Source organism: Strigops habroptila, chromosome Z, assembly GCF_004027225.2.
Source record: "Strigops habroptila isolate Jane chromosome Z, bStrHab1.2.pri, whole genome shotgun sequence".
In the NCBI taxonomy this organism is placed as follows: Eukaryota; Metazoa; Chordata; class Aves; order Psittaciformes; family Psittacidae; genus Strigops; species Strigops habroptila.
The window spans coordinates 34499653-34518561 of NC_044302.2; the positions used below are offsets into that span (position 1 = coordinate 34499653).

The 18909-nt window shown below is 34.8% G+C and overlaps 1 protein-coding gene across 3 annotated transcripts in view; it reads right to left on the bottom strand.

The window, feature by feature from the left end:
• The window catches only part of FBXL17 (F-box and leucine rich repeat protein 17), a 271883-nt gene that overhangs the window by 112029 nt on the left and 140945 nt on the right, over positions 1–18909 (bottom strand). Inside the window, exon 7 of one of the 3 annotated variants that reach the window (XM_030471092.1) lies at positions 9511–10696. The exons of the other annotated variants lie outside the window; for them this stretch is intronic. Coding sequence (XP_030326952.1) covers positions 10624–10696 — 73 coding nt within the window. The 3' untranslated portion in view covers positions 9511–10623. Of the gene's footprint in view, positions 1–9510; positions 10697–18909 lie in introns of those variants that run through there. 3 annotated transcript variants of the gene reach the window in all.

Sequence of the window (18909 nt, forward strand, 5' to 3'; positions counted from 1 at the left end):
AAATAAAATCCTGTACTCATCATAATTCATATATCTTTGGAATTGATTTGGGGTCCAATTCTCTTTAGGAATTAGAGTGAGTTGGTAGATTTGTTACATTAATTTAATGCTGCTGATGTTAGTAAAACTGATGAAACAAAAAATTGAGCTCAATACATTTTTGAACAAATCCTATAAAGAAGAGAGATTAGAGAATGTGAGCAATAACTGAATTCTACAGTTCTTAGTCAAGGCCAGTATGTCAAGGTCTCACCCAAAGGGTAGCATCACAGCAAAGCTTATGTGTGAAATTATGTATATTTCATACAGTTACCAGAAATTTTTTAGTATACAAATTTTAGAATACAAATTATACAAATATTGGTATTTTAGCTGAGAAAAAAACCTCTGTACCTACTAAAATCTTAAAAGTCTTGATTTGTTATGAAGTACTGTATAAATCTTGGTAAGATTCTTTGAAACTTCACTTTAACCTAGAACGAATGTACTAAGATAGCAACGACTTTTACAGAAAAATGCTAAGAAGCAAATATCAGAACATCTTCATAAAATGATCATGAAATGATTATGAATTCCTAGCCATAAAGCTGTCTGACTATCATTTCTATTACTGCTACACTGCTTGGAGAAAGCAACAAAAAAAAGCTTGATGGTACTGCCTGTGCTTTGTATGAAGTCCAACTGCCTCCTCTTCACTCTGACAGGATACTAGCAAAAATATTTATTAGAAACTGAAAAAGCAGTATTGTTATGTGTCATAATCTTAGTAGACTGCTAATTATAGTCTGTAAATAAAGATTTTAATACCACCTAATAATGCATGAAATTCACCTAGTATTATTCAATTCTTAAAAGTACTTGACAGAATAAGTTTTCATGTTCTCTTACCAGAAAATAATCTGGCTAGACAGAAAACTAGGATATATTGTGCCCTTTTAACTTGTAGTGAGAAAACATAGCAGTTTTCAGTAGATGGAAATTTCATAACTGAGTAACTACGAATACAATGAAATGAAGATGACGTTTGTGTTCCTGATTTAAAGTATCACCAAAAAAATCAATCAGAAAATTAGTCTGTTGTAGATAAAAATAGAAAAGTTTCAAGGGTAGGTTAATTCATAGTTACAATCTGCAAACTAAAACTAAACCTTAAGTGATATTACATGTATATCGAGGGCTTGCATTTTTACATGGCATGTATGTAATTTGTAAAAATCAGCTTTATTAACTGAGCCTGAAGGCTGATCCCTGTGATCGCTCTGAATCTCACAGATAATGCACAGTTCCCTGGACAGTTATGCAGCAACAAAAATGATTTGTAGCACCTTGAACATCTTTACAGAAGTCCAAAAGCATAAGAAGATGATAAATTATAATGTGACAAGAGATGCTTTACACAGCAAGATACAAGTGAAGAAATTTTTTTCAGTCCTTTGTGTCTTAGGGTCCTTTGAGTCTTGTTGAGATAGTTCTGATTTTGTTATGGCATTGAGCATGCTGGTGGTTATTTGTATTTGGTGTAGCATAGCACTGTTCATGTTTTTATGAAAGAAACATCACCTAGTGTTATCTGCCTGCACTTGCATCTGCAGACAGTGTTGTCTCATTGGCTACCCCAAATGCTATTTAATTGTTAAAATGCAATAAACTGACACCAAAAACAAAAGAAAGAAACCTATGAACAAGTAGCAGGATTTTGACTGATATTTTATTAGTTTGATAATTTTTTCTTCCTAATCTATCACAAGCACTTAACAAACAATCGCACCCAACATTTCATATCATCTTCTAGCTGAGTTCCTCTGTTCATTGATGTAAATATCCTAAATCTTGAAAGTCTAAGTTTAGATGTCTTTCCGGCAAGCCTCAGCTAACTTTGCACTGAAACAGAACGAAAATAGTCATCTAATTCCTTAATGGCATCTCAGCTATGGCAGTGATTATTATGTTCTATGCAAGACAATCAGGAACAGCTTCAAATGATTTCTTAAATCGATCCAACTGGACCCACAAGGGTGCAACTGTCTAAATCACTAGAAATTATGTAGTCAATTAAAATCTACATATTCAAAAAGTGAAGGAAATTTCCATGAGTTATACTCTTGCCTCTCTCGAGAACTCAGGCAAGAATTCAGTGATGTATTCATAAATCATCATATGTAACTATCATTCCATAGAATTTTTAATAAACCATTATTAATATTAAAAAATCTACGAAATCACTTAACTGCAGATCTGCCTTTGCCTACTTTCCTTTAGTAATCTATTTAAATAACGGTTAGAGGAAGCCACATTTATTTAATTCACAACTTTAAACATATACTTTTTCATTCTAAATATATTTCATTAAAGTAATAAACACTGCTGGCGGTTGAAGCTTTCCAAGGAAAGGGCAGTGTTACCACATTAGTCTTAGCTTTAAAACTTGTCAGTCACTTAAACCAGGTCAAACAGAGTTGGAATTGCCAGTCTGCCTGCACAAAAAGTCATTTCTGTATAAAAGTAACATAGGCACACTTCTTCACTCACCAGGGAAGACAGGAAAAAGCAAAGTAACTAGTGTGTGCCTTGACAGAAACAGCGGGGGGCAGGAAACTGTTACATATTTTCCACATGTGCAACTTTGAGAAATCACAGAAGGAACAGTACTAAGAAGGCTAAGCTCACTTTGCGCTTTTATTTGCAGACAGCCAAGCAACCCAGATAGCAGAAACATGCTGATGGTCAGCTGGAGCAAACATCCACCATTCAAGACAGCCTTTCAGGTTATTAAGAAATGAACTCAAAGCAGATACTGTTTGCTGAAGTTGTTCTGACATCTATTGTGTTCAGAATTTCTGTGGCTGCCACCACATTTGCTCTGCCTCATTAGGATAAGCTGTAAGAAGAAATCTCTAAAATAACATAAGCACATTCTGCACTTTAAGAACAAATACTGTGCCAGAGGATTCCTTATTTTCAGTAGCGTCCACTGTGTACTAAAATATTCACAATGTGAAATATCTTTATCTATTGACAAAGATAATTAGAAAAGATTATGCTCTCACTCTCTTAGCTCTGATTAAATTACTAGTTTTCTAGGTTCACATTAACCTCACGTAACTCTCAGATTACTGGCAGAACACATTACAGAGTTTGGTAGTCATTGCTAGACACAGTCCAATAACATAAATTCAAACTGTCATCTGGATAAAAGCCTTTTTTATATTCTTACTAACCTGCTTGTATCTAAGACAGATACAGGTAAATTTGAGTTTGTCTTTATATCCCAAAATTTACAGGAGGACTGAAAAATTGTTTTCTAAGTGCAGGACTGGAATTCCATTAGGAGTTGAAGGGGCAGACAAGGCAATTCACAAAGCACAGGCAATGTGTTCACATTCGATTGAAAGATGAGTTTCTGCCTATTGCTCAAATTTCTCTTTTTGTCTGTTACTTATTACTTTCAGCATCAACTACATAGGATGAGTCTGGTTTAGAGAGAACAATCCTCTCCATGGAAGAAAATTCACATTTCTCCATAAATCATAAATGCAAAATTTTTTGCCATGGCAAGTAGTTTCTAATCTGTAATTCTGGGTACAGATTCCCTGTGATGTGGCCAGAAAGAGTATTAGGCCTTCAAACTGGCTTGATGACAGGTCTACTTGTATCTGCTACTGGTTAGCTGAAACTATTGACAAGATCTTAAACTATTTCCTTTACTAATTAACACCATAATGTTCTTATGGAGATATGTTTCAGCTAATGATTGTCTCAGACATACCAGGAAACATATAGGTAGTGATACAGCAGGCTAAATCTGTTGCGTGGGGCCATGAATGGAATGAATTAGCATTATTTAACTGCTTGAAGATACCAGTTTCCTCTAAAGCAAATAAACAACTACCAAAGTGTGCCACAAAAAGCAGAGCCAGACTCTTCATATTCACATTTTAGCCAGTTGTTACACAATTGCATTTATGAAGTTTTCAGTAAGGCAATTCCATTAATAAGTGGAATCCTAATGCTTCTCTTTTGATTTCAGCGACTGGGATTAATCCTAGATTTAGAAAAGAGTTCACTCACTTCTGGCATTGGGATGAATTCTTCACATATATGGCTATACTTCTGTTCAGTACCTCTACTAGTTTTGTTGAGAAAACGATGACAGTAGCTCTGTTTTTTCTCTCAAGCAAAAACAAGGGGAGTATCAGCAAGCAGAGTTCATACACCTTGAGATCTTTCTCCTCCAATGATTTTAATGTGATCATCCTCTCCTATTTGACTTGTTTGTGTGGATCTGGCAGAACTGATCGCCATATCCTAGGCACTCAAAGATGTAATTTTTTTCATCATCATGATGAAATAAAGTCTGAGCACCTTCAAGTTAACTCTATCCTCTCTAATATACTGAATAAAATTTACCTACTCTGTGATGGGGTTTGGGACAGCAATGAGACTTAACCTAGATCAGAAAATCATGGTAAGAGGTTACATACATATCTACGGAAAACCAACATCATACCCTTTCCTGAGGTTACTCAACCTATTATAGACCCAAACAGACTAACAGAATCTGTAACTTGAGCTGTCACCACTCATGTTTTTCAATTTAGCAGGATCCCAAACTAATAGGTACAAAACCACATTAAGCATTTGTATCTATACCTTTGACTTGTAATTCAGTCACCACTAAAAACATTTTATACCTCCAACTTGTAAAGAAGGTTTTGAAATTTTTGTTTCCCACAAATATGTTGCTTACATGTTTGAATATTACAAAATAAGATTTTCAGAAACTTTCGAAACTGCAAATAGTACAGAATGTGGCTGACTGTTTCCTAATGGACTTTTCTTGAGTCCTGATTATAGTTCGTATTTTCCCTGAAAAAAATTGTAATTGATGAATCTTAGCTGACAAAGATTCCCTTCCATTGTATGATACAAATACAAGCAGAGGGACTCACGTTAAGAGCACTGACTCAGCAAGGTACAAGAAGGAAAAGATCTTTGAACCAGGTATTTGTATTTCACTTGAATGACCTCCAGATGAGAGTTAACTTGTTTTGCTAAAGATTAAGACATTTTTGATAACATTAAAGAATCTGCTGCTATTATTGCAGCATTAAAATTAGGCTGCAATGTGTAAAAAATTACACATTTTTAAGAAATGGAAGAAAGTAAAGTATTTTATAAAGTAAATAATAAGCAGGAATCAATTTAGATAGAAATGATAATCATTATGATATAGTTTGTGGCCTTTAATGCTAAGTTATTCAGATAAAGATTTTTGTACGTACTGTAAATATTTCAAGGTTGAAATGTTAGGCTTTCAAAGATGTATTTAAAAATATTTTAATGCATTAATATTTCTAATTACCAACATTGATGAAAACATAGCAGATATAGAGTATCTGCACATTTTTCTATGCCTCTGTTAATGTAGGATTTTTCCATTTTTGAGGCATATGAAAACAATGCTAATGATATTACAGTAGCATATTGTGTTCAGATATACTGTAGAGAGCAAAAGGTTTTACAGGATCTAATTCCACACCTTACTATCACCCCCCCAAACAGGGCACTGCCCCCTTGTGTATATAGATTAGACACACAAAATGTGAATATAAACCAGTCCAGAAACAATCCTGCTTTTCTCCTAAGGAGAAATCCCACGAGTGTGAATACAAACTTTTACATGTCAGGGATGGATACATCTGCAGTCAGACTCTGACGACAGCACAAAGAGCTGCAACTAATATACAAGTTGACAAGTGTTCTTTTTGGAGCACTCTCTTAGAATGCATCAGAAATAATTAATTTCAAAACTATACACCTTTCAGTCACTTTGACACAGACATTCTGTAAGATTTTACAATTGTTAAAGACAGCGTGAATCTTCTGTTCATAGACTTCCTTGATTACAAAACCAGATAATTAGCTAATTCCAATTAGTTAACAGTGAGTGTTTAAAAAAAAAGGTAGCCCCTCCTTTAAAATGAATTTTAATTAATCTTATTTTCGATATAAACAACAGTTATTAATGGATGACTTCAAAGAACAGTATTTCAGTGACATGGATGCAACATAAAAAGCATCTTAAAATAATCCATAAGGCTTTATTACTTTAATATGCTTTAGAGTAATAATCCATAATCTTCAGCATCATGATGTAAGAAACTTAAATCATGCTAAGCATATGCAAGTGAGAGAGACATCTAACTGAAATCTCAGTACCTCTTCAATCAAATCCAGATTTGAAGACTTTTCTGTCCTTTAGTAACTTCATTTGTCTAGGAATAAAGAAACAGCCATAATTCTTGCCTGTGAGCTCACATCAGCTATCATAACTACCACCACATTCTGAACTATTTTCACTCTCCTTCACTATTAGAAATTATGAAACCGAAATCTGTCCCTGCACAAAATACCACAGTGATTACAGTAATCTCGTATCTTGGTTTCTTGTGTGCCTCTCTCGTAGGCAGTTGGAGACAGAAGGAAATTTCTTTTCCCTTCAGCTAGTTTCTTTTTACCAGTGGTAACCTGGTGATTTCTAAAATATCTCTACTTTTCGGCGTGGCTTTTCTTTGTGAGAAATACTTGGACAAAACTGGATAACTTTGCCTTCACTGCCACCCTCTGGGCTCCTTACTTCAAAAATAAGACTATGAGTTGTGGCACAGGGATTTCAGGATGCCTTCACACATACCATCTTGCACACACTTATTAACCATAGTATCTACTTACATAGCACTTTTCTCCTCTAAAAAGATCTCTATCAAATGGCTTTACAGATCTAGTGGTTGGATTGCAGCACAAACTTAAAACCAAGAGCAGTTAGAATTATTTTAATACCAGAAATTAAGATGACCCTACATTAATATATAATTTAAATTTTCACAACTGATTTGTGACTGCAGAGGAGGAGGACATGTCCTGTTGTTAAGAGGCTTACATTCCTATCTCAGTTAAAATATCGAAAACTCGCTGATGGGCCAAAGTCCTCAGAGTCCATTTCTATTTTACCTAGTTATACAGTTCCACCAACATAGGTTCCTATATTAAATACGTACTTATGATACTCTTTGTCAAATGTCCCAGAAGTTTTTTTTCAGACCCAGAACATGTGGGGTTTTTTTCACGTAAAACCAAAGAGGTAATGGTAAAGGAGCCCACATAGATGTGGGCTGCAACTGAAGAATAAGGATAGAGAACTCGGTGTCTGTCTCTACTTCCTTGCTGGTTTAGATAATCAGTGCATGCTGTAGCATACTCCCTGACAATGAAGAAGGCAACTAAATCACTGTACACTGGTGGCTATAGCCTGAAATGGTTAGGATGGATTGGCAACTACTCTGATGAGTTGGGATGGGAAACTACCTTTCTTTTCACTTTTTTAACCACAGAGTCTCCCTCCAGTGTTCACTTCTGTTGACTTACACTCAGAATTATTTTTATTTGTAGCTATCCAGATTAACTTTTCTTCACGTATGAGATGACAAGTTAACAGCTCAAGTCAACTTTGAGGGTTATTAAGGGTAAAAAAAAGTGATGCTTGTTAAACCCACTGGAAGAGGATTTTCAGGTTATGTTTGTACAGTGGGAGTATTCATTTTCCTATACACTCTAGAAAACTTTCTTAACCTCGTATGTCTATTAGAAAAAGAGTCATAAAAGAAGAATTTATGCCTACAATCAATAATAGGAAATGCTAGGAAGACAGGTAAAGGCCACCATACCTGTCGTTACTGCAACAAATTAAAAGAAGTAAAAGTTTTCACCCAAAACTCTTGAAGCACTGAACTCATGGCGGGGGTGGAGGGGGAAGAAAAAGATGCTTTGCAAACAGCCAAGAACTTTTAAGATCTGTTTTTTCCTTCTTGCCATAACAAAATGCATAACAAAAAGAACCAAGAAAAAGAATACATAGAATTTAAATTTTGTTTTTGCCTCATGTAAAAGGATTCAGCTATGAACCCAGTGATCTGTGCAAACCAGCAAGTCCTCAGTCATTCAAATAATTCTCCATAGGCCCCTCAACCCAACAAGATCAAGAAAGACAGAAGTGGCCACTAATCTTTAAAAGCACTCAATTTAGGGTCAAAGGCATATAAAAGTTCTCAATAAGCTGTTCTTAAGGATTCTCATATATTTCAATAGTGGTCTTTGAAGACAATCACAGTGATGTAATTAACTTATTATCATACTTTGTAATTCCCTACACACTCAAATACTAGCATCTTCAAGTAAAAAAAAAAAAAAAAAAGGAAGAGCGAGAAAAGTTATTTGTTTCCCTCTCATAAACAGCAGAAAGAGTAGGAGGTGAGATACAATCTGTGAAAAGCTTCCAGAACTGTAGATTGGGGTAAATAGCACAGTGTAATACATTAATCAAGTGACAAGAAAAATAAACCAAAAGGACCAAATTAAAACATCAGAAAAAAACATTTCCTAGTATGACAATAAATTACCTAGATAAGGCTCCTTATATTAAACATGAATACAAATATCTCCCGCCCTCCCCAACAATATAAAGCTCCCTCCAAAATACTATACATAATTTAATGAATTAAAAAAGATGATCTTCTATCTTTATGGAATAATGAAAAAAGGATTTCTTGATCTGGATTTACAGATCTCACATAAAAAGTTACAAGTTAGATACCTTGAAAATTAAAAACAACACGGACTTTTTTTCTGTTGGCTGAAGTTCAAAACAGTTTTCATTTTCTGTGCAACTACAGATAATCAGGGAAAACCCAATACAAGCAATTAACATAACCATCACCAAACAGCAAATACAAGTAGTTATAATAAGATACACTATTAATAAGTATTATAGAGGCCTTAATACACTAACACTCCATGTTTTTGAGCAACAGTCTGAGCTGGGTATTAACTTTAACATCTGTGCTTGTACATGTGACTACAGCTGAGAATAGATACATAGCTTCCTAAGCAACCCCACGAATAAAAGACATATAAAGATGTTCGAAACCTAGAAAATTGCAGAAAACTAATGCATAACACCATCCTGAGCAGGTTTTTATTGTTGTTCATTTCAATAGCAAGATTTCCCCCAGTCCTCCAGAAAGATGTCTCAACACTTCCTCAAGTGCTTCATGCTGACAGTGATGTTTCAGAAAACCGTGGCAGCAATCAGTAGTCATAAAAGCAGCTGGAATTCTGAATCTTAAAACATCTAGTGGGAGTGCATAAGACAGGGGAAAATCGGTACAGCTTTCCAAAATAAGTGGGAAGTTCAGTATAAATGATGGAGGATGCTATCTGTAGGAGATCAAAGGGCTTCAAGCTGTGAATTAGAGGTTGGCTGCTCCATACAGATAACCCTCATGTGAGAGCACGAGCACCCTTTATAATCCTCAGAAAAAGTCAGTAAAAATCAAAATTCCAAATGAACGTCTGCACATTGTGTATCATACATTCAGACATGTGTCACAGACAATACTAGTTCACTGAAGAAATAAATACAACAAATACGATTTTACTTCTACATGTGCCTTTTTTAAAATCACAGCCTCTTAACATTAGTTCATTTATTTCAGATATGAAAAATACATGTTCTTTGCTCTTTCTGCAACAAAAATATCAATGCAATTCCTTTTAAGTGTATTGAAAACAGATGTTTCAGCTGTCTGGTTTTCATAACCAAGATAAAATATGTCGCCTTGTGTATAAAAATAGGACTATTTCTAGCAGTATGGTTATTTGCCAACTGAACTAAATAGAAAACCTCTTGACAACAGCAGTTTATGGCAACAAAATATAAAAGCTAATTCTACATATAATGCAAAATTGGAGAAGACTCTTGACTCACTTTTCATGAATTTTTGAAAACTTATAACTATCCTTATATTTTTCAGTACAGTGACTATTGTCATAAGTTAGGAAAGACCTTTGCAGTGAGAAGATTTAATAAATCCTCATATAAGTACAAACTGTCTCAAACTGTATTTGAGAATAGTATTGACAACTGGCTTTCATTAGAGGAAGACATATAAAAGAAATCAGGGTCTATTGAAGAGATCTATGCTTCCAAGGAGATGCATTTTACCTGAAGCTGAGTATTGAAAACATTGTTTTCAGTGTTTCAGTGTAAACTATACAAACATCAAATGTTTCAAACAGTTCAGGGTATGTGGGGAAGCATTGCCTGAAGAAAGGGAGGTATCCAGCTACAAATAGTTTTGTGTTGGTACTGTTGTGGATTTACAATTGTACCTGAGCTTTGTGCTCAAATAAGGTAACCAGACATTCCCCTTTAGTCAGAATACTCCCTGAAAACTAAAAATTACTCCTGACATCTTGTAAAAAATAGTTGCAGTAGTATTTTTTCATAGATTTTCAACCAGAAATTGATTTTATCTCTTCATTCTTCTACTATGCAAGTATCTTTTATCTATTCATCTGAACTTTTTTCAACATCACAGGAAGAACGGACATGACTCTCACTTTGACTCCCACACTCAACTCTTGTGTTGTGTTGCATACTCTCATGCAGAGATCCACTGGTATATTATCCAGGGCAGGGAGCATGCCACATGCATACTTTCACTCTCTATTTTTTTTCCTTTAAGTGGCTCTTTTAGTTTGATTCCAAACATTTCTTACTTTCCATTACCAGAAAGAGCAACAGTGCCTCCAGACAAACACGGTCAGCACAGAAAGCGTAAGAATAGCAGTTATCAACCTAGAAATACAGCATACAGAAATCCACAGGGTACAAAACAGGGCACAGTATGTATCAACACTGATTAAATTTGGCACCAGACAAAATGGTAACACCCACACAGAAATATGGGATACACTAAAGGCCACCACTGTAATTAACCATTACAATATACATTCAAGAACAATTGGCATCTTCATTGCAAATAAAGGGCCCCTGACCTTTTCCTAAAGATCTCAATCTGTTTAAGAACCATGCCAGAAAAAGGAGGATCCTGGATTAACACCTCCTTCCACTAGGGTTAAAGGTTCCCAAACCTATAACCAAATTGAATGCTACCCTTTAACTTTTTAAACTATTTGTCCATGTCAACAAGTTAAAATATCCAAAAACCCCATGGCTCTATCTTTTGATCAACATCCTACTGAGCCTGCTATATTCTTTTCTTCTCAAACTACCTGGCAGTTTGCCCTCACCTAAACAAGCTCTGAAAGAAGCTACTCTATTCTATGATTCTATGATATAAAAAGGGTTGGAGTAGAAAGATTGGGAAGGTAACTGCTGACAAGTCTTCCTGACAGACATATAAAAAGAATGCCACAATTTGACCTCAAGGTCCTCATGGATTTACTTTGTTGTTGGTTCAGACTCTTGATAAATGATAAAGAAATTTCTTCTGTCCCAGTGAAAACAAATATACAGTTCATCCAGCTTAATACTGGGGTAAGCAAACTGTTTATCTGTACTGTAATAAGCTGGAACATAAAGAACAATTAAGTGGCTCTTTCCATAGAGGAATATGGATTCCACAGTATCTCCCTTAGGCTGATAAACTATCCGTTAATACTCAAACAAAACTGATCAAATGCCAAGATCCTATATAAGGAGAAAAACTATCTTTTTCTTTGATGAGTCCTGGCCAACCTACAGAAGATCCTCAATAATGCAGACAAAATGCTCAGCTCAGTCAACCGCCTTGCCTTGATAGTTTGAAGAATAAAGCTTGTCAGGAGACTAGTAAGACTATTTAGAATGAAATTTTGAACAACTCCAAATTATAGCTGCAATTATCCAAGCCAATGGCCCTAAATATCAGCCTTCAAAAACAGTTATCCTCTTTACAGACAACTGCAAGAATAAAAAAATTTCAGAACGAAATGCTCACAGTCCAGATATAACATTCTTTCTGCAAAACATAGCTTGTAATGCATCACCTTCAAAGGAGGGGAGAAACAATCAATCTAGTGGTTCTTACCCTTTACTGTCTTCTAAATGTTAGCTATACAAGGAAGTCTTTGGATATGAAAGCTACCTCTACTATTTACACCAAAGTTCCTTGTACTCCCTGAAGACCACAGATGTCAACTGTTGATCTGTTCTTTTGAAAAAAGACAATATGCAGAATATTACAGAATTGAGGCCTTAAAGAATGGTAAGTCACACCCTGCTATGCATCTTCTACTTTACACAATAAATTGGGCACTTTTTTGTACACTATTACTACTTAAAATGAATCCCAAACTACTCAAGGCCAAGTAAAGTTGATAAAACAGTATTTTTCTCTACAGAGAAGTAATTGAGCAAAGCATGGCAAACTTACCACAGAAATACTTAGAGAGAAATATCCCAATCTGCCAGTAATCCTTCATTTACTGAGTTAACCAAAACCAGTAATGCTTTTCTATTATTTCAAGAATTGCTGCAAATACTATGCACAGGAGCCCTTATCAAGTGAAGTTGACATACCAAACTATACTTTAAGATGTCTGAACATGACACCCTAGATGATTGCACGAACTCTCTAAAGGGTATTCTGAAGAGTGTATTTAGCTGCCACTTGGTGAAGATGACAGCTCCATCCACGAGTAAATTCTTCCACTGACAAACACCGTTACCAAACGACCTCCAATGTATTACTATGTACAGACTATGACGGCCACCATGTTACTGAACGAGCTGTTCCCTCACTTAGACATGGCAGCCTCTATGGGAGATGACTATCTGCACGATGGCTCCAGTATAAGAGGATATATATTCCAAAAGTAAGTGTGTAACACAAGTCTCTCTTTGTCCCAATACACAGAGGCTATGAGCTGCTGAAACTCATAGTTACAAAGCATTGGCTACTTGGCTAAATCTGGAGAGGTTTTTAGCTCTGGGGCTTGGTGATTCAATTCCCTTTATTGTCAAGGGAGCAGTTAACCACAACTGCATTTGTTAAATGAATGCATCTGTGAAACCTTCTATAGCTCATTTAATAGTGTGTAAATTTAACTCCTCAAAACACACAGACATTTTGCAATATACTATCTGCTTCATGAACCAAAGCAAAAGTCATTTCCGCAAGGACATATTATGCATGGTCGCATTTAAAATAAACCTCAAACATGCATGTGCTTTCACTAATTTATGGCCCTTTCTCATTTATACCTCAATAAGTTTATCATTAGCATCATCAAATAGCTGCATAGGAAACTTGGAAACAAAATTCTGAACTAAAATAGCAGTTCAGTTCAGCTTTCTTGGCTGCTAAAGCTTCACCATAAAAAGCATGAAGAGGAAGGGCAACCCCGTTTAAATGTGACATACACTAATTTCTGTTCAAGGGACAATGAAATTATTTGCTGTCCCAAACAGAGGACAGATTACAAAGGGCCAATTTGCCATAAAGACTGTACTGGTTAATACAGATTATACAGGCTAATACTGGTTTATACATTTATCAAAAAAAAATAATTTACATTAAACCCTATCTTTTTAGTTGCTAGCTAATTACAAAGCAGCTATAATTAGTAAGTCATGACAGAACACATTAATAGAAAATAATAATGAAGTGTGATCATACTAGGGAAATCTTAAAAATAATACCAGTATATGCACTCTTGTAAACTGGTAAGAGTTTATATAAGCTAACACCACCACTGGAACTTAAAGCATATACAGTAACCTACACTGAAATTCTATGTTAGTAATAGATGTCAAAATGAATTTTTTTTTATATAGCTCAGTTCTCCATTCTCAGAAAAAAACCCCCCAGAAGGTTATTTAGAACTCTGCCTTGCAACATGCAACACATCATTACAGACTTCTGTCACAACAGTAGAAATACTGCAATCCTACACTTCAGATATAACTTTCATATACTGGTGGGCTAGCAGCAGCATTCAGAAACTGTGCCTTTGAATATTGGTGTGAGGTACGGTAGGAAAGGCCATGAAAATAGCTAAAGATCATGTGGGGAAGAAAATTAGATACACTAAACCAAAGCAATTTCCAGAGATTAGTATCTGTCACTATGTATAAGGGTTTATCCCATATCAGAAGGTGATAAAAATGTACTCAAATCTTAAAATGTTCTTAATAATTTACAGATAATGCAATGTCAATAAAAGAAGAAACAGGTATAAAATTCAATAAAAACAGGGTACATGACTCTTGTGGTCCATATGATCACCTGAGACAGATACTCTGCTTATCAGTACAAAAGCATTAAAACTGAAAAAAAACCACAAGAAAATGAACACTGTATAACATAAAAGCCTGCAATGTCTCTTTTTGGTGAATAAAATAGCTGCTGCTCTTAAAACAGTCATTTTTACTTTGTGACGAAAGACTAAATTAGGTCATTTGCTGAACTTCCTGGATAGCCTGAAAAATAGAAAATATAATTAAATATAACCATCCCAGTTTTCTCTACTCAGTATTTTGAGTAAACTGATAATAATAACTTGATTATGAAGCAATTAATATAAAATGCATTTTTAAAATCCCTGAAATTAAAAAAACTCTAAATCATAGACTCAAAGTGTTATTTACGCTCACATTTAGAAAGGCCAATAATTTCCTTATTGGGCTAATTAAAACTTTAAAGTGGGATCATAAAAGAATACATTAAGGATGAAAAAAAAATAACTACTTGCTGCATCTTCTCTCATAATGGCATGATTGTAAATGTACCTTAAAAGAAGGACAAGATACAAATGATAGAAAAGTATGATTATATAATGGAAAAAAGTAAATAAGAATGAACCTAGAGAAATGTATGAGACTAGCACCTCCAGGTAACAGAGGGAAAAAAAAAAAAGTAACTATACTTTTGATGTAGGTTTGATATTTTTATGATATATACGATATGCCAATACATATAAAAACATGATAAGATTTTTTGATATCAGGCATTCAATTATAACTCTGTGTTCTAACAGTTGTTCCTTCTAAAGTCATCTCATTGAGTAGGGGCTGGAAGTTATACTTTGAGTTGTTTAATGACAGACATTATAAGCAATCCATACTGCAGGATGGTTTAATTATTTTTATAATAATAAAGCTACTGGATAAAGCTTGAATACTACAGCTGTTTGATTCAATGTTAATTGAACTGATTTATTACCATGATTATCTGAAAACCTTTTCATTCATCCAGGTTTTTTTACATCATTTAATTCCTGTGTTAATAATATTTTAGAACATTTAATATGAAGGGAAAAATAATTAAACCATAAAAGAATTGCAAAAAAGATGACAACCTAATAAAAAATACTGGCTACCAAAACACCAAGCATGAAGAAAATATTAAAAATAAACATTCAAAGAAAGATTTGCAATTGTTTTTTAAAACATCAGTATTCATGTAACTTTTTATTTTTCTTTAAAAAATTCCAAAGATTTCTCCATCATAAAGTAAGCACAGGAAGGTCAGCTGTACTCAGCACCACAAAGGTACTGCCTCTGGCGCTTCAAATAAACAAATGAATAAATGAATGTAGGAAAATTACGAAGCTGTTCTATTTTCAATGCTCAGAGCTTTATAAATACTGTGTAAATTAAACAGAAACTACCTTTCTTTTACATAAAATACTATGTCATATTAGTTTAGTGTTAAAGACTAGTGAATAGTTGAATGAATAGTCTTTTCAGTTATCAGCTTTGCACTCACTGATTTCCTAAGTAAATTAGTTTAAACTGATCAATGATTGCAGAAGATCTATATCTACACGAAGACTATTAAGCCTTGCTTTGCCTTGTGCTTGCTTCTACATCCAGCTGTTTACTGATTCACAAAATACTTAATATTGAAAACATGCATCACAAGCCAGAATCACGCACAAGAACTTTTCTTGGGATCACGATCACTTTCCCATTAATCTCCAAAACAAGACTTAAAGAGACAAAACCACATCCAAGTTGTTCCCTGTCCTTCCACAGATGTGATCTGCAGATGAATCAACTATCTCCAGTCAACAGCACAGAAAGAAAGCAGATACACCTGCTAATTTCAGAAATTTACCTGACCCCTAGAAATCCTAGAAGAGATCACCTAACCCAGTAACATTACAGTACCCTTTCCATACCTATTTCATTGTCTAAACTTATGATTAGCAAAAACATTTATAGGAAGCAATACACCGCAAGAATGGTCTCACAACAGCCCTTCCAATACTGCAAATCCAAAAAACAGGAACAGGACACAAGGCAATAACATGCCAGGGTGTCAATATCAAGTGATAACATATGAAGCATCACTAATATAGAAAAATATTTAGGATGATACGTAAACCTGACATGCCTCAAGAACATACTTGAAAGAACTTGGTATTTCTTAGTGTTAATTTCTCCAATGAGGAACCACATGCATCCTCAAAACTTGTTAAAGATCACAGATCAAATAACTAACCTCGTAAATTTAATCATTAAAATGTTAACTATAAACTAGCTCACTTTTGATGTGTCTTTGTAAGACAATTCCTTCTCTTCTGTGCTTTTCTTTCATGCACAATGAGCACCCCACAGAATACAGTACTATAATGGTAAAAAATAATGCAAGAAGCAATTAGTTCAAATTTTGTTTAAAAAGCAGGTTTGTTCCCTTCCTTTTTGCAGAAAATTCCTTTTCTAAGAAATCTAAGTAACTCTGCGTTCATACTTCTTGATTCTGTTCAGGGAACCCAATCTTAGTGTGTCATGTAACTTGATATTACATGGTTTTCCTTAACTTGGGCTGAAGATTTCTGTGGATTGTATTTTTCAGCCCAGGGAAGAGAAGGAGATTCTTTTTAAATGTTCAAATGTATTTGAAGAGCTGTATATATATACAATCACATATAAACTCATATCTCAAATTATTTTGTCTGATTTAAAATGTAATTATATGTATCTTTGAATCAGAAATAAAGCTACTAAACATTAACTGTGAATACTTGATGTAAACCAAGAGCAAAAATTACTATAAGCTCTTAACTACATTAAAAAGGATCAGAAAATGTTGTTTTGTGCACTTCAACCATATACAATGCTCATCCAAATGTAGCTTCCCACACACTGCCAGTAAAGAAAAAAAACCTCATGCCTTAACCTAATCATGTTCCAATAAAATGTAAACAATAAAAATCTAATTAAATGTATATTAGATTCTGTGAATACTTCAGTATGTATATAGTGTATCACCCTAACTCACAAAGAAAAAAATGAAATTTAGCACCGTCTACATAGCACAACTCAGTGCTGTGCAGATGCAGTTAAAACTCCTCAGTAGGACAAATCAACCACAGCAGAGAGCTGCATTAATGTAGGATGTGACCTAGCTTACTTGAATCGCTGCATTGTGTCATATAAATATAGACTTCATAACCATTTAGTTACAAATTGTATGCTTTGATGACTAGTACCCAAAGAGGAACATCAGGCAAAGAACTAAAAGTACAAATGCAGCTGAGAGTGTTTCAATACCGGCTTCCTGCTTGCTAATTTGATAAGCCTGAAATGATGCTATCTGATGAGAAAGCGTACTTTGTCGCCTGTTCTCCAGATGATCTTGGTCAAGATGACTTTGCCTCAGTAGAACTCTCAGTTCTTACCAGAGTTGGGTAATCAAATTGTTTTTTCAGTTTTCCCATATAACCCGGCTCTGACCTCAAAACTTTTAATTTTATTTAAGTTCAGTAATTTAAAAGCAAGAGTAGATTTTCACTTGGTTTTGTTTTCCCTGGGAATTTATTTATAAGGAGAGCTATTTGCATTTCATATTACAAATATGAAAAGACTACCAGAATTTCTGACAGTTTCCTTCGGCACTTTCTCACAGCCAAGGGTTTGAAAGTTCCTGCTGTACTGCTGAATGTGCAGCAAGAAGGGAAAAACAGAGGGGATGAGACAGAGAAAAGGTGAAAAACAAGAAAGGGGAAAGGTGGGGGGGCAAGAGTGAGAGAAAAAGAGGGGAGGGAGGAAGGAATGGAAGGTGGAAGGAAGGGAGGGATGCAAGCAGGAAGAGACACTGTAGGGTAGAAAAATGAAAAGGGAAAGGTTGACAGCTGTAGTAGCAATATGTATCTAACAGATATACCTATTAACAACTATATGACTCAAGATTTCAGGTTACAAACTACCTAGACAACTGTGATGCTCAACTACATGAATTGTCAGAAAATTACTTTTACACACTTCCTCACAAGCAACTGACATCAAAACTTCTATTAATCACATCCCTCTTTTTGGTTATGGAGTTAAATTTTGTATTTTACATATGCCAAAAACTACAAATACTACTTTCCCACTTTTCCTGGAACTCAGATCATGCCCAGAAGTACTCAGGAATTCATTGGCAAGCCTTGAATAATTAAAAATAATTTATTACTCATGATACTATAATAAAATAAATAAACCTAACTATGATTCCAACATCTGTTTTCTTTCTAAATACACACAAATTTAAACCCCTCTGCAGACTAAAACAGAGAAAAATAACAGCAAGATTTGTTGTTCCCATTTTGGTAAAGAATCAAGCAAACAAAACAAAGATTGGTAGAATATTTCAACTTATTACAGGCTACTCAAGAGCCAACAGCATGATGCAAATTAATTTTGTTCAGCACTGTATTAAGAAAATTAAGATGTGTGAGGCATGAGAGGTGATTTCTGCTGTTGAGTTGCTTCACACTGCCTTGTTTCCAGCCCAGGACAGCTATTTAAAAAAACGGACAAAATTAGCACTAGATAGATTTTTAGCAACTAAATGACAGGTTAAAGGTATTGGGTTTAGTTGGTCTGTTACAAAGGCTAAGATGAAGACATATAACAACAGATTTCTGATACAAGTTCTTCCAGTTCCTCCACATGCCATCCAGGGGTGGGAAGAGGATGGGTGAGAGAGAGGTTGCGTGGTACTTAGTTACCAGATGGGGTTAAACCATGACAACATCAAATGCATCTATCAAAAAAGATATTCCATGACCTTTGGA